General features: G+C 36.8%; 1 protein-coding gene across 1 annotated transcript in view; it reads left to right on the forward strand.

Annotated features, from left to right (window-relative positions):
• The window catches only part of clybl (citramalyl-CoA lyase), a 139,078-nt gene extending 125,175 nt beyond the window's left edge, over positions 1–13,903 (forward strand). Inside the window, exons 4-9 of the mRNA XM_033023087.1 lie at positions 2,467–2,655; positions 5,704–5,805; positions 6,679–6,772; positions 7,296–7,463; positions 11,523–11,647; positions 13,104–13,903. Coding sequence (XP_032878978.1) covers positions 2,467–2,655; positions 5,704–5,805; positions 6,679–6,772; positions 7,296–7,463; positions 11,523–11,647; positions 13,104–13,199 — 774 coding nt within the window. The 3' untranslated portion in view covers positions 13,200–13,903. The remainder of the gene's footprint in view (positions 1–2,466; positions 2,656–5,703; positions 5,806–6,678; positions 6,773–7,295; positions 7,464–11,522; positions 11,648–13,103) is intronic.
• Positions 13,904–16,218: the final 2,315 nt, after the last annotated feature.

The following is a 16,218-nucleotide window of genomic DNA, read 5'->3' on the forward strand; positions in this document are numbered from 1 at the left end:
GACCTGATGCATGAATCTTCATAGTTGAGGACCTCCAGGGCTACTCTCTCTGATTGTATACTCCTGTCCCACCCAGCTTTGGTGGTTCTATCCTGCTTTTAGGACAGCTCACAACAGGGAAGAAGGTGCACAAGTCGTGAAGGTGGCTGAAGGTATATTTTTTGTGAATATATCTGTCATTCCTTTAGTCTGTGTGGCAGTTATCACAATTAGGTACTCTCTGGATGTTCCTGAGGAGTTTACAGGATTGAGGAGATTGGCCGTGTTCAAATCCAACACATACAACATTTGCACAAGAACAGAGTTCATCGCAGACTCATTAATGGTGACGTATTGATGGGATTGTGTTGTGGTAAATGCTTCGGAGTAATTCCTTGGGGGGGAAAAGTACAAGGGTTTGCACTTGCAGTGGGTTTCGATGTTTTTTTGAACCATTGTATTGACCATAGTAGAGGAGTTATGGAAGCAACTTGAATATATACTCTATCAGATGATGAGGATAGGATCTACTTCCCTGAACAGAGGGGTCAATAACATTGAGACAATTAGTGGAAAGATCAGAGTTAAGGAGATTTATTTTTGCTTCTGGGAAATGATGGCGGGCTGGTGTCTGAGCTGTTGGGATGAATGGATGGTGGGGAAGAGCCATGCCATATTTCAAAAACAACTAGATGAGTCCTTGATTTTTGAAGAGTAATGGGATGTGGCCAGATCACTCTTTTCGTAACAGTTAGCATGAACAGAAGGGACTGAATGGCTACCGACTACATCCTGGCATTTTACAATTCTGGATCCTAATCAGTTTAAGCATTTTCGGTGAGAATTTATTTTCTCACCATCAACTGCACAGTGTTTGCTGTACATGTGTAAAATACTCCTGACAATTAGGGGTGAGAGGAATAGATTTTTCTTTGTGTGTTCTGCTACTGGATGTGTTCCTAGATCCACCAGCTGAAGAAACATGGAAGCAGATTCAGTGGCGTTTTTCCGAAGAGAATTGGATAAAATCCTGGAAATCGAAAGACAGCAAGGCTGCAGTGAAAGGGTGGGACTGATTTGAGACCATTTTCAAGGCCCAGCACAGGCACGATGGGCCAAAGGGCCACCTATTGGGCCGTGCCAACTGAGTATGAATGTCGCTTGTTCCAGATAAGTGTATTGTATTGAAGAAGAGTCTGAAGAAGGATCCCGACCCGAAACGTCGCCTATCCGTGTCCTTCAGAGATCCTGCCTGATCTGCTGAGTTACTCCATCATTTTATGTGTTTTTATTTGTAAACCTGCATCAGCAGTTCCTTGTGTCTCTCCCATATTGACTTGTAAAAAGATGGTTGAACGTAAATGGTAATGATGTGGAGGTCCTGGGGAAGACAGGGCGTAATTGTATCCATTGCAACTTCAACCTCAGCATGATTTACGTTGCATCTGGATGTGTAGTTTGATTGGTTAGGTGAGTAGACAGGAGCACTCTATTTCATCTGCAACACAGATGACAGCAATGCCCAGCTGTCTATTTGGCTGCACTGTTGTTTTCCTCCCTTCCCGTTGTAAAGTGGCTTCTGGGTTGTTCAGCGGGTACATGCACACCTTTATTTATTTATTTGTTTGTTTATTTATGTTGGCGGGTTCGCGGCATTCTGTACATTGTAGTAATGATCAGCAGACGGTTACAGCTTCACCCTCCCACTGACTGGCATGTGTTAGCCCTTCATGAAAGTGTGATGATACCAGGCTCAAGGCTATTTGATTCAGGTTTCATTAACCTTGGGGTTCATTACTCCTTTCACTTGAACTGCAGAGAGCCATCACATCATTCCATGTCTGCGCTTACCCTAATTATCGTCAGACTAGACCCCCATAAATCAGTGGCTCTGCAGAGCTGTCTTAAGCCGCTTTATGTGGCCATTTCTGATCTAATCTGACAACTGTAAGCTACTGTTTCCTCACGCCATTTAACTCAGACCACATTTCCAAATCTTATTGCCATTTTTTTTCCCCCATGGCATAGTTTTTGCATCCGTCTGTTTTAAATCCATGATCATACCCTCCCACTCCTGACTCCTGACGGAATGCTTGACTCCTTTCCTTCTAATCAGCAGCAATTTATTTTTCACTACAAATCAGCATTTGACAAAAAATAACATCACCGCTACTGTGTGACATGAATTAAACAGAAAAGTCATCAATCTCCAATCCATTACTAAATATTCAACAACACAGTCACTTTGAATCTTTGGATCTGATGCCACTAAATTTGAAATGCCAGGCCTGAAATTGCTGATTATTATATACAATGTTACATGTGATGTGATATATTTTTATGGATATTATTATCATTTATGTGTGTTCAAGTTATAGTAAAAGAGTCACTGATTATGTGTAAGCAGTGGTGTTGTATCTTTTTTAATTCTGTCGTACTTCACCATGCCTTGCATTGTTTCCAAGTATTTTTTTCTCTCGGTTAAAGGACGAGGCGAGGCAGACAATTGCAAAGATGCTGAGTCATTTTCCCGTGGCCCGCACGGACCTGTGTGTTCGGATCAACTCTGTCTCGAGTGGCCTTGCCGAGCTCGACATGGAAGCCATCTTACCCTCTAAAGACCGCCCTCCGACCTTGATGCTCCCCAAAGTTGAAAACACCGAAGAAATAAAATGGGTGAGTTGGTTTAGATTTGGCAAATCCTTGCACTTTGATCACCTACCAGATCATTTGGGCTAAAAGGAGGGTCAGGTCAAGAAGGTATGAACCTCCCACACCTCCTGACACTTCCAGCTGCAACCAAAATGGGACTGCGACCAAAGTACAGATTCAGGTCAATTCTAACAGAGGAAGTGGGAGAGAGAGAGAGAGAGGGTTAAATAAAAAAAGTGGAAAAGAAATATGAGGGGGTGTGCTTGGGGCAAACCAGCAAAATGAACAGGAAGCTTTTAACCACTGTTTTTAATTACTACAGATATTATTTCCTGAATCGTTCTGTATTTCTTCCTTTTTAATTGCTGCCAGGTGTGTTTTTGTTTCATGGCTGGTTTTTTTAAGCCTATAAAGTCTTGAAATAAAAACAGGAGACACATCAAATTACTTAAGTCAACTTTGAAATAGCCCTCATTACTTTAACATGCTTTCAATAAATGGGGCGATTATAAAATATAGGAACAGTTAATCTTAAATAGGATTGAAGCAGGCCTATTTATAAAACTTTAAGAAGTATCTTTAACTATGATTTTTATAGCCAGCAAGTAAGTATTTCATTTTGAAGTGTTTACTGCAGCTAGTTTCACAGTGAAAATGTAAATACATTCACCCACTAAAACCCTGACTATGGAGAGGAATGTTATTTTCTAATTTTTAAATTTGAGAAGGCACCGAGCTGGAAGTCTCAAACATTCAAACAGCTGCACGAAAAGGGAGTTTGGTTGCCAAGAAGGACAGTGACAGTAATTAAATAAATCCCTTCCCCCCACCCTCCTTCTCCGTCACCCCCCCCCCCCACCCCTCTGCTGTTGAGGTCACAACATAACGAGCTGGTAGATAACTTTGTTTGACTGACCTCAGTTTAATTTCCGAATTCTCACAGGGATTGCTGGATTGAGCACACCCGCTTTCATTCTCACAGATTGTCAGCATAACCAAAATCCCTTTGGTGTTTATTTATCCCATTTAAAATAAAAATTATATTAAGTATAAACCTGGAGGCAGATTTGTAACTAAAAGATGGAGTTACTTGTTGTCTATTGTGCGGGAATCTCTTGCTTTGCTTTGTCCCGGCTATGGGTACTTGTTTGACTGGCATGGCTTATTGGACTATAACAAGCGTAACGCTGCCTCTTTTGTTGTAAAACAATTCCTCCGCAAATCCTGAACAGTGTGCATTCTTGCCAACATAGTATTGGGTGTGCTTTGGAATTGACTATGGCTTGCTACTTCTCCTCCCCAATTTCTCTTTCTATTACATTAGTGCAGTCAACACTGGGCTAGGCCGGAAACTTTTAATCGTCTCTTTGAGAGAAGGAGGAAAAAAAATTAATTGAAACCTGTTTATCGGATAATTTTTGTGTTAATATGCACCATATATAATTTATAGTTTGGATAAACAACTTATGCAAACAAATAGCCAATCCGGGGATTAGGGGAAATGATAATGTAATAGGGTGGGTGAAAGTGGGGGGGGGGGGGGGATGAGAATTGTGTAACATAAACTGAAGTGACAGTTTGTTTTGTTAAAAATATTTGTTAATCCCAAATTAATTAAAACCAAAATATGTAATTAATAGGAGAATTATGTCTATATGCAGCTAAAAGTGAAATTCAGGTATCATAAATTGGCCTTTAATAAAATACATTTCTGTCACTACACTTTTCTATGAAGCAGAATATTATGTTAAGCCGGTGGCATTAGTTTTTATGTTGCCATAGCAGCCTACTCCTGCAGGGTTGTGACCTGTGATGATTACAGTACAAAGCTTATATGGTCCCAAACCCCCCTTTGAAGATGAAAAGGCTTTGATGGTTTATATTTATGCAAATCTCTTAGATATGATTTACCCAACTGAGATTGAATGGGGAAATGATTAAAATTCCCCTTTTTTATTTGAAATCTTTCAACAAATGAATTTTCTTTAAATTTTACGACGCCTGCTTTTTTTGTCTTCATTGAAATGCATTTGCTTTACCTGAGATACTTTTATCAGTTGCGGAACTGTGATGATTGCAGCTTAAATATAGTACCTTTTATACTCTAATCCTGGCTCTGAAAGGGGAAAAAAAAGTAGTGTGCAAGAGCTTTTGTATGTTTCCAGATGATAGATTTTGGAATTTCGGCTACCCCACTGGCAATCCAGTGAATTGGAGACAATTTTTCCAAGTCTTTGGTGTTCAAAGAAAGCAAGTTGCTTTCTTTATGACACCCCCGGTAAAACTCAAAGTACTAGGAAAATCATATTGCATAAAGCTAAAAATAAAACCAGCTGGTCTGAACGACTGATTCTTCATTTTGAAATCTCACCATTGGGCACAATAAAATGACAAAAGGATTACACATTGCACAATCACTGTCTTTCAGAATTTTGAATTATTGGACTTCATGTCATGATAGATGAACTAAGTTAACTTTATCTCAGAACCTTGCAAGGCACAGAATAGACTAATGCAGCCTCTAAAGTGAAAATGCACATAAAGCTGTTAATATCTAGAATTGTGCAATTATGCATTTAGATACATTTTAATTTGTGTGTGTTTTGACATTAGCATAAAACTGATTGAACAAATTAAATTGATTTTTTACATAACATACTCTTATGTTTAGGATCAAAATTGATATATGTACATGTTGTGAGTGAGATTTATAATTTTTCTGTGTGTCATTTTCTTTAATCGCCTCAAAAGACCGGACTTGAAAAAAACAATCACTACTTTCAAAATCTTTTAAAGAGCTAGTGATAATGCAGTTGTACTAAAAAAATTGCAAATTGTCTTTGCATCCTTGTCGAAATCAAGATATTGCAAATGAGTCAAATCCTCCAAAACGGTAAGTTCTTCATTTTTTGCAAAAGGAAAAAGGAACATGATTTCAGAAGGGTCTTGACCCGAAACGTCGCCTACTCTTTTTCTCCTTAGATGCTGCCTCACCCGCTGAGTTTCTCCAGCATTTTTTGTCTGCTTATGATTTCCATCTCTCTCTCTCTCTCTCTCTCACTCTCTCCCTAGTTTGCAGACAGATTTGTAAAATACTCAAAGGGCCGGGCAGCAAAGGAGCAAATGAATCTCATCACTTTTGTGGAGACTGCAATGGGTTTGCTGAATTTGAAGGTAAACCAATTTTGTTCAAACAAAATCGAGTGCTTTATACCAAAAAAGTCAGCATTTTTCATTGATATATTGATAGCACTGTTGTTTCAGAATATAAGCACCAAGGCATTACAGTATTTGTAGTTTATCCTCTTTTTAAAAAATTAAGCCAAACAACAAACATTTAATTTTATTAATCACAGGCATTACACTTACAGTGAAAATCTTAAGTTTAATAAATTTAATAATATAATAAGTTTAATAAATTATCTTGTTCATATTTATTTAACATTATTTGGCAAATGCACGCTCAATTTTGGAAATAGTGAAATTAATCATATATTCTATAAAGAATATGCAGAATATTATGTAGAAGATTCTGTCTCAGAATAGCAGTGCTGAAAGGCATATTGGTCTGGATTCCCTCCAAAAATATGCACAAATATGTTTTGACTTCTTTATTTCATCCAAGTTTTTTGTAGGCCACAGAGAAATTATTCTATTGCTGCAGCAGAAATATGTGATTTTCAAAACAGGTGTAATGAAACACTTCTTGAAGTTCCCCAACCAGGAAACCACAAGAAAAATAAGTCGACATAGGCATGGTAACTGAGATGTTGAGGGGTTCAAGAGTCTGCCTTTTTGGCTGTCTCCGAAAGTAGCAGGAAAAAGCAGCTGCCACTCATTCCTTTAATATTAAATACCTTTTCTTTTTTCCCTAGTAACTGAAAAACACTACCAAATAGAATGCTTAAAAGTCTTAACCTCACTCTGGACATTGCTGATTTGATCATTACATGCGTTACACCGTTTATAATGTTCGCATGGTTAAAACTCAGTTAGCAAGTTGCATGATGCAAAGCATATTCCATGGTTATTGTTATCTTCTTGAAGGATGTATGTGAAGAAGCACAACGCCTAGGAACATCTGCTGGTTTCCAGCTTGATGGAGTGGTATTTGGATCAGATGATTTCTGTGCCAGTATAGGTGAGAGAAAGGTTGTTTTTTTGGTCCCTTCCTTTCCACAGTGACGTATTGTTCAGAAGCTTCTTATGCTTTTATTTTGTCAGACAAAATGATACAGTATTCATGATTATTCATATCTTATTCATGAATCACTAATTAAGCTACAATTCATACTTAATATATGTTTGTGCTTTTGATGATTGCCAGTTCATTATAAAATTCAATATATTCTTAAAATAATCACAGGTTCCATGTTCATGTGTTTGCAAAGTTCAGTGAAGATTTTAGTTGCATTGGATTTTGTTTGAATTGTTTAAATTGATAATTATTTTACTTTGCCATCTGCAGCCAAAACTAAAAGTATGGGATTAATTTTTATTCATGAGAAATATTTTCATACCGTTTAAGCCAAAGTGTGGTTTATTTTGTACAAGTTATTTTAAAATTGTTTTATCTGGCATGCTATTTCAAGACTCCTTTGTGATCTAATTTCCTTGTAGGAATGTTGAACTGGTGCCTTAACTACTTTTCTTAACTATTTCAGGTGCCACACGAACAGAAGATGCTCGGGAGCTTCTGTACGCAAGGCAGAAGGTTGTTGTAACAGCAAAGGCATTTGGCCTGCAAGCCATAGACCTGGTTTATATTAACTATAAGGATGATAAGGGCCTAAGTGTGCAATCGAGAGAGGGTGCCCTGATGGGATTCACAGGTACACTACAACCTCCAAATAAACTTTGAACCACATAGACTTGGGGGCATTGATTTTGTACAGAGTACTATATTCACATATTCTTTAGTGCTGCTGCAAGCAAGAATTTCATTGTTCTATCTGGGATATATGACAATAAAACTCTTGACTACGGTTCCTAAATGATCAGTTGATTTCTTCCCCCACACCACTTACATTAACTTCAATTTTTTTTACTAACTGTGGATGGAATAAAAACTTTATCCATGTATTACTGCAAACATGGCACCAAAAATATTTTGATGCATTTTTTATATGTTTTGGAGTGGTTCATGGCTAATTTATGATGTCATACCAGGAGTGTGAAATAGATATAAAACTGTTTAAACGTGCACCCTAATTATTTAACAGTAAATCTTTCATTGCGAGGAAATAAACTTTGATGCATTTGCTTAAATATCACAAATAGTGTAAAGTAGATCAGTCAGGATTTTGTTGAGCATTAAGCAAAATAAATCATTTTGTTTAACTATTTTAGCCTCCAACAAAATTTAATAGATTTAATAACAAATAATTTTGCTTGCCACGGTATCTATTGTTTGTGATATGTTACAGTAAATCTGTATTATTTATGACCACATATACCTTAAAACAAAGGAAAGTAACCTCTAGGACAGTAATAATCATACACAGTATGTTCAATAAACTCTGATTTATAAGTAGTATCTATTTCAAACAGTAGATTAAAATAAATTATTAAACTGTTGTATTCAGTTGGTTTAGTGACATCTGCATTGGGAGGTAGCTGTTACTTGCTTCTGGAACCCAAAGTTTCTTTGTTTCAATGTCTTGGCAGAGATATAAGATCATCTGGCCTGACAACTCTGACCAGTAAAACCTGCTTATAATATTTTATATTAAAACTGTTTGATTATTTATTTTTCTACCGACTTTGTAATATGTAATGTATCACGTCCAAGATGTTTCTACCTAAATCATGTACATTGGCAAAATTATTGATGTGTAGAAAATTGAAATATTTTGTAATGTAATTTGAAGAGTATTGTAGAAGATATTAATGAACTCTTCAAAAAGCATGCAATGCATCCACTCTAATACTAATAGTATTTACTTGAAATAAAACTTTAAATTCTGGCGCCAACAATATAAGTTTTAAAATTAATCTTGCTTCTGATTTGGGCAGAAGACATCCTTGTTTAGAAAATGTAATTTGGAACCGCAGAAGAAATTTCACATAGAGACCAAAGTCATAAATATGAACTATCCAAATATACATTTGTATTTTTCTCCTGTACACAAGGATAATTCAGCATGTAAAGGTTGGGCTCTTCATATGGATTTGATAAACATTGTTCTATAATCAGATAAACAGGTGGTATACAATGATAAATTTTCATGGCTAAAACTAATCATTCGGGAGACAACCTTTCCTGGTTCATGCTTTTAGCTCAGAAATGAAACATATCATTTTTTGTAAACCAACAAGGCTGAAATTATTACCTCACTCCACTTAAAATAGTAATTTTCTATCAACAGAACAACTGAATTCCTGTGAATTTGATTTGATATTGTAAATTGTGATTTAGAAAGTTTTGCAGCTCGTCATGCTGTTGGAATGTGTCAAACTATTGCCTAACTATATCTATAATTCTGTGATAAATGAATAATTTTCTCTTTTTTAAATTTTAATGAATATGGGGTTGTGCATTGCAGATTTTTTCAAAAATCATCAGACCAACTTAAGTCTCAGAATTGTATGCAGTATCTTATCTCTCAGAGCATATTATTTCACAATTCACTTCGGTGTACCACAACTAGGCACTTTAATTTACAGTCTTAATAAGGGTCTCGACCTGAAACGTCACCCCATTCTTTCTATCCAGAGATGCTGCCTGTCCTGCTGAGTTACTTCAGCATTTTGTGTCTACCTTCGATTTAAACCAGCATCTGCAGTTCTTTCCTGTACACTTTAATTTACATTCTCCCATGGGTTTTTATTTTATTTAGAAATTGCCTTTTATTATTACTCCTGCTGTAATTTTTGAGAGTTTATACAAACTAATGTAATAATTAAGTATTATTTTACTTTTTGTGGTAAATAATCGAGAAATAATGTTTTGTAATGTTTTAAATCAAAGTACCTCTGTAATATATTACTAACAGTCTCTATCCATACAAGGTGTCTTTACAAAAGTTTAAAGAACTGTGCCTGCCCACAGATTATGAGTTAATAGGAGAAATATAAAATATACTTTTGTAAAATTGCATACTCAGTCCACTATTTATTTGAGATCTAATTCAAAAAGCGTTCATTCAGGAATTTGATCCATGTGCATTCTTTCGTTTAAAGAAACTGACTAAAGAATATTGACGGTGATAATAGAGGAGCATTATTAATAATTTACAGATTATGGAGATTAAAGATTTTCATCTATATTTCAATATATTTTATCTGTTCAGCTAATCCATTACCATTTTAAATATTATTCGCACACACGCATTTAATCATCGTTTCACGTAGCCTCACTTTTGACTACCAACAATACACTCTCTCTCGGACTGAAGAAACAGCATAATCTGAAACAACAATAAACTCCTCAACTTCCAGTGGCAACATCGCACATTCAGCAGATCGGAAGTGCTCACCAATCTTGGGCACAATTCATCCTGCTGGCTATTTTTGGTTTTACTTTCTCTTCTTGTGCCTGGAGTTGCAACATCATTGCTGCTGTATCACCTCCTGGCTGAAAGAGACTTGACTGGGAGAAACAAGCAAATTTAGACGTCTAATAATGAAACTTTTGACTCCTATCTGATAGTTAACTGGACAGAATTCATGATTTATGTAACATATAATCTTGAAATAACATCCTTCATTCCCTATGTAACAAACAAATTCTATCCTGTTACTCTTGATCAATTCTACTTAATAAACCATATTATATGTACTTTCATAGATATAATTATGCAATGTTAAACTATGTAGAAAATACTAAATAATGCATGAAAAATATGTCGTGTAAAATGCATTAGTATAAATAAAATAAAAAAACACACTTTATGTGATGCATAAACTTTATAATAATTAATAATATGTATTAAGAGCTGTAGAACATAATACAAAATTATTTTTTTGTGTTTCTAACCACTGGAATACTAATAATGCTGTTTGCATGGTTCTGATATATAACCAATATCCTACCGTGTAAATATCTCACAATTATTCAAATACTTTTTATGTTTTGTATTCTAATCGATTATAGCTAGGATATGTAATTTAGAGTGTTATATCATTACAATTTAGATTTCAACAATAAGGGAAAAAATTGAATACCTTATGGGAGTATCCTGCAATTTGAAATCCATTTCTTGTCTAAATGTACCTCTTGAATCTGCATGGTGTCATGCATTATCTTATTGGCATTTATAGAAAAATTGTATCAGTGTAGTGGTCAATATATTTCAACAAATATAGATTCAATATGTTTTTATTGGATATAAAACTCAATAAATGTCCTGTATAGTTTGGAGCTCAATGCAACTAATCTGGATATTGCTCTTGCAATTAAAAAAAAAATAAAATCTCCTATATTTAACTAATAAAAAAAGCTTTCTATGGACTTATTGTATGGTCTGTGGCAGGGTAGAACCTCCTCACATCAAATAGATAGGGCGTGAAATGATTGATGCAAATATTTTTGAGTTTAAACTAATGAACAAATGACTAAATATAACACAAAAAATCTGAAAATATTAGTTAAGATGCTAGCCGTGATTAAAATGATAGCCCGCTGCTGAACATTTATTCAATAGTTTTACTGTAAGCAGGACAGATACAGTATGTTGATGGAAGATCAACCTGTGGAGATATATATCCAATGTAAACATTTACCATTACAGAGGTTGATTGATGTCACAAATGCCATAGTTGGTTTGGCCAAGACTCTATGTGGAAAGTAGGATCATATTTCGCAATTGATAAATCTGCTAATTATTTTTGAAAGCCTTTGTGAGTACTGAGCAAAATAATAAATTCCGATGTGTCGTATCTGTGTCTAGGTAAACAAGTGATCCACCCCAATCAGATTCCAATTGTGCAAGAAGCCTTTTCTCCAAGTCTCGAGAACGTGAAATGGGCTTGTGAACTGATTGAGGCATTTGAAGAACATCAAAAACTGGGAAAGGTAATTTTTTGCATTTTGTGTATCCTCGTTATTCAGACAATTCATGGCCAAATTTAACACTTGATGTTGTTACAACTGAATGTGGAGATTATTAAGTCGCTTTATGAGAGCGGAATTCTTTCAAATAGGATTAAAACATTGAAGCCCATTAGTGTTGCAAATGAAAATAAATTAGTGATGTTGGATTGCTTTGCCAATTTGTTGCATCATTGAATCGCATTGTGCTTCTTGCGCTGTGGGTTATTGTATATGTGTTTTGGTGGTGATCCACAGTCTGCCAGTGGCTTTGGCCCAATGATGCTCAGATTAAACATAGCCCCGAGGAAGAATCGGGGTAATCGCAGTGTTGTCAGTTAATTATCTTCGACAATTCTTATGTCTGCATCCTATGAACAATTACATAGGAACTATTTAATACCCTACAACTCACACCAGCAGAATATTTTAAGAATCACATTTTTGCCATGAAAGCAATGTCCTGGGTAGTTAATCAGAAATGTTGACAAGTATATAAATCTTTGAAGCTAAACAGAGTTCTTTAAAATGAAAAATAAAATGAAATAAAACAAAATAAAAGTAATTAAATTATTTTATATCTATTTTACTAACAATATGCATGTTAGGAAATGTATGACATAGAGTCCTGCACATTTGGTGCATCATAGAACCATATAACATATAACCATATAACAATTACAGCACGGAAACAGGCCATCTCGGCCCTACAAGTCCGTGCCGAACTTATTTTCCCTTAGTCCCACCTTCCTGCACTCATACCATAACCCTCCATTCCCTTCTCATCCATATGCCTATCCAATTTATTTTTAAATGATACCATCGAACCTGCCTCCACCACTTCCACTGGAAGCTCATTCCACACCGCTACCACTCTCTGAGTAAAGAAGTTCCCCCTCATGTTACCCCTAAACTTCTGTCCCTTAATTCTGAAGTCATGTCCTCTTGTTTGAATCTTCCCTATTCTCAAAGGGAAAAGCTTGTCCACATCAACTCTGTCTATCCCTCTCATCATTTTAAAGACCTCTATCAAGTCCCCCATTAACCTTCTGCGCTCCAGAGAATAAAGACCTAACTTATTCAACCTTTCTCTGTAACTTAGTTGTTGAAACCCAGGCAACATTCTAGTAAATCTCCTCTGTACTCTCTCTATCATGTCTGCACCAACCATTGATAATTGTGAATAAAATCTGTTATTCCAAGATCCTGCCCTAGCTCAACCATGGAAAGAATATTATGTAATGTTAATCTTAAGTGTGTCTTCCTACGATGAAACTTGAGTTGTTTTGCAAATATTTAAGTTTATTCTCTAAACAAAGACGATGACATTCTAACGTTAGCACGTTTTCAGTCTTCAAATAGTTACGGTTGCATTAGTCCGTTGGGAAGGGTGGTCTCCGTAAATAAGGAGTATGACGTAACTCTTTTTATTCTGTTCCAGGGAGCCTTTGTTTTACACGGAAATATGATCGACATGCCTTCTCTGAGACAAGCACAAAACATCGTCACACTGGCCACAGCCATCAAGGACATGTGAAAGCTCAAAGAAATGTGTTTGTGCCATAGATCACTGATGGATGCAATGGGGCAGAAGAGAACAGAGAGTGAGAGAGAGAAACTGAAATGTGTGAAATATTATGGAGGTCACTGGAACACTGATTATATTTTAACAATATGCTAAATGAAGGCCTATACTATTGTGAATTAAAATAAACATATTTAATCTTTCTGGTGCTGTCATCATATGAGATTGTTTGGAGCTGGCATTCCTACTGAGCATGGAACTAAACCCCAGTTTCTTCGTACTGTACTGTTCGGGTTAATGAAATTGACGATGCCTTAGTAATTTTTGCAGATGTAGCGATTAGAATGAGAGTGCTGCAGAACTTCTGTGGACGTCTGTTCGTTTCTGCATCTGACTTCAGATCACTACTTCTGATCAGATGTGTCAGCTGGTTACTAGCCTGGGATGCAAGGTTGTTTGACTACAGGTTTTCCCATCTTTTAGTTGGATGATACAAACATGATAATTGGATATATAAACATTACAAAGAGCCAGATTGGCAATACTCTGAATTAAAAATGTATTTCTTAGCGTTGGGAGCTTCAGGAAGTTAAAGGCTTACAGAATTATTGTTTTTAATATACTTGACCCTGCCTCTGAGCCATCACATGAGCCATTGCTGCATCTATACATAGAAATTGTAAATGTACTTTCATATTCCTTAAAATATGTTTAAAGCAAATGCTGGTTGTTCTGAATTATTAATGGATATTGATTTTTAATTGCGATGCAGTTGTGGGTTAAATTTAAAAGTGGGGCAGCACAATGGCAGAGTCGCTTTGTTGCAGCCCCAGAGAACCGGGTTCATTCCTGACTACGGGTGCTGTCTGTACGGAGTTTGTACGCTCTCCCTATGACCACGTGGCTTTCCTCTGTATATGGGGCACTCCCTGCACACTCAGGATGCTCCAGTCTCCTCCCACATTCTAAAGACATGCAGGTTTGTAGGTTAATTGGCTTCTGTAAATTGTCCTTAGTGTGTACGATAGAAATAATGTGCAGGTGATTCTTGGTCGGTGTGGACTTGGTGGGCCAAAGGGCCCGTTTTCACGCTGTATCTCCTAAATGAAAAAACTAAAACTTAAACTAAAGGTGAGTTCTTAAATTATTCAATTGACAGGATAGATACTTGGAGGGGGGGAGGAGGTCTAGCAGATTTAAAGCAAGGTGGCATTAATGATTGGGGTGGAGAGCAGTTCCTTCTTTTATCATGCTGGAGCCATTAAAGACTATGGTTGATCAACTGTTGAGTATATTCCATATGGAAATTGATCAACGGCACTGTGGATGCGGGGATCAAGTGTGCAAGTAGGCTTGATGCATAGATTCAGTCATGATCTCATTGAATAGTGGAATAGACTCCAGGGAAGTGTGGCTTCCTCCTTTTTATTACAATTTTTAATTCGTCCTTCATTGTCCGTGCTTCATTTCATTTTGACAAAGGCGATAATTAAAGTTTAAATAAAAAACTGCAAGTACGCTGGACCACGACATCATGTGACTTCTTCTCTCGTCCAGTTTTGTACCTGATGCTTCCAAAGATTTATTAGTTCTCCTCTTAGTATCAGCTGTGGCTCAGTGGGGTGCAATCTTGGCTTTGTGTCTGAAGACTGTGGGTTCAAGTCCAATTCGAGAAAATTGATTGCAAAAATCTAAGCTCACATTTCAATATTATACTGAGGACTGTCAAAGATGCAGGTGATTAATTAATTGATTGATTGAAAGATACAGCATGGAAACAGGCCCTTCAACCCATCAAATCCACACCGGTAGCTCTATGTTATCCCACTTATTCGCCCACAGGCTACACACTCAGAGCAAATTTACAGAGGAAACCGGAGCATCCAGAGGAAACCCATGCAGTCACAGGGAGAACGTGCAACCTTCACGCAGACAGCACCTGAGGTCAGGATCGAATCCAGGTCTCTGACGCTGTGAGGCAGCAGTTCTACCAGCTGCGCCACTGCTAGACGTTAAGCCGTTGGGCCATCTAACTACTTGGTAGATGTAAAATATCCCATGATGCTACTTTGAAGAAGAGCAGGAGACTTCTACATGAATGAATGAATAAGTTTATTGGCCAAGTATTCACATACCAGGAATTTGCCTTGGTGCTCCGCCCACAAGTGACAACAACATACAGTGACGGTTAGGAATGACACATAAAACATTAATAATAAGAACATTATTGATTAAACAAGTGAATTAAATAAAATACCAGAGCAAAAGGAGGCTACAGATTTTTGGTTATTGAGTAGAGCTACTACTCGTGGAAAAACATTTTCCACATTTAAGGTCCTTGGAGATAATGGTTTCCAGGAACTTAAATGACTCCACAGATGTGACTGTGGTGTTGTTGAAGGTGAGTGGGGTGAGCTGAGGGGAAGCTCTCCTAAAGTCTACTATCAGTTCCACTGTCTTAAGAGCATTGAGCTCCAGTTTGTTGCGATGGCACCAGGCCGTCAGCTGTGTCACTTCCTGTCTAGATAATGGACAATAGAAGCTACTTGGTAACACTGCATAACCAAAGGCACTAAATGTTACTACTATTGTGCAAATATCCATTTGATCCCAGAACAGGCAATTTATCCAGCTTTCCCAGAGAAGGTAGGTGAATTAATTTGAATACACACTTACGGACCAAAAAACACCCATTCCTTGTGGAATTTAAACCAAAGTCCCATTCGCCTTCTCTGGTGGACATTCAGGACCTCATGAAACAGGGGATTCTTCCTAGATGTTCTTGATCTGAGCACTTCTCTTCACCAGGAGAAAATCCAGACATTCTCACATTGCATGGTGTGGGGCTTGCTCTGTGCAAATTAACTGACAGGTTTTTAACATCGCTGGAGTAAGTATATTTCAAAGAGTATTTTATTGGCTGTAAATTGCTTTGGAAGGTTATGAGGTCATGAAAGATAATGTATATATGTGCATGTCTCCAAATATGAAATAGACTGAGGAAGGCAAAAACAAGGAACTGCAGATGCTG

The sequence above is a fragment of the Amblyraja radiata genome, chromosome 6 (assembly GCF_010909765.2).
Source record: "Amblyraja radiata isolate CabotCenter1 chromosome 6, sAmbRad1.1.pri, whole genome shotgun sequence".
Classification (NCBI taxonomy): Eukaryota; Metazoa; Chordata; class Chondrichthyes; order Rajiformes; family Rajidae; genus Amblyraja; species Amblyraja radiata.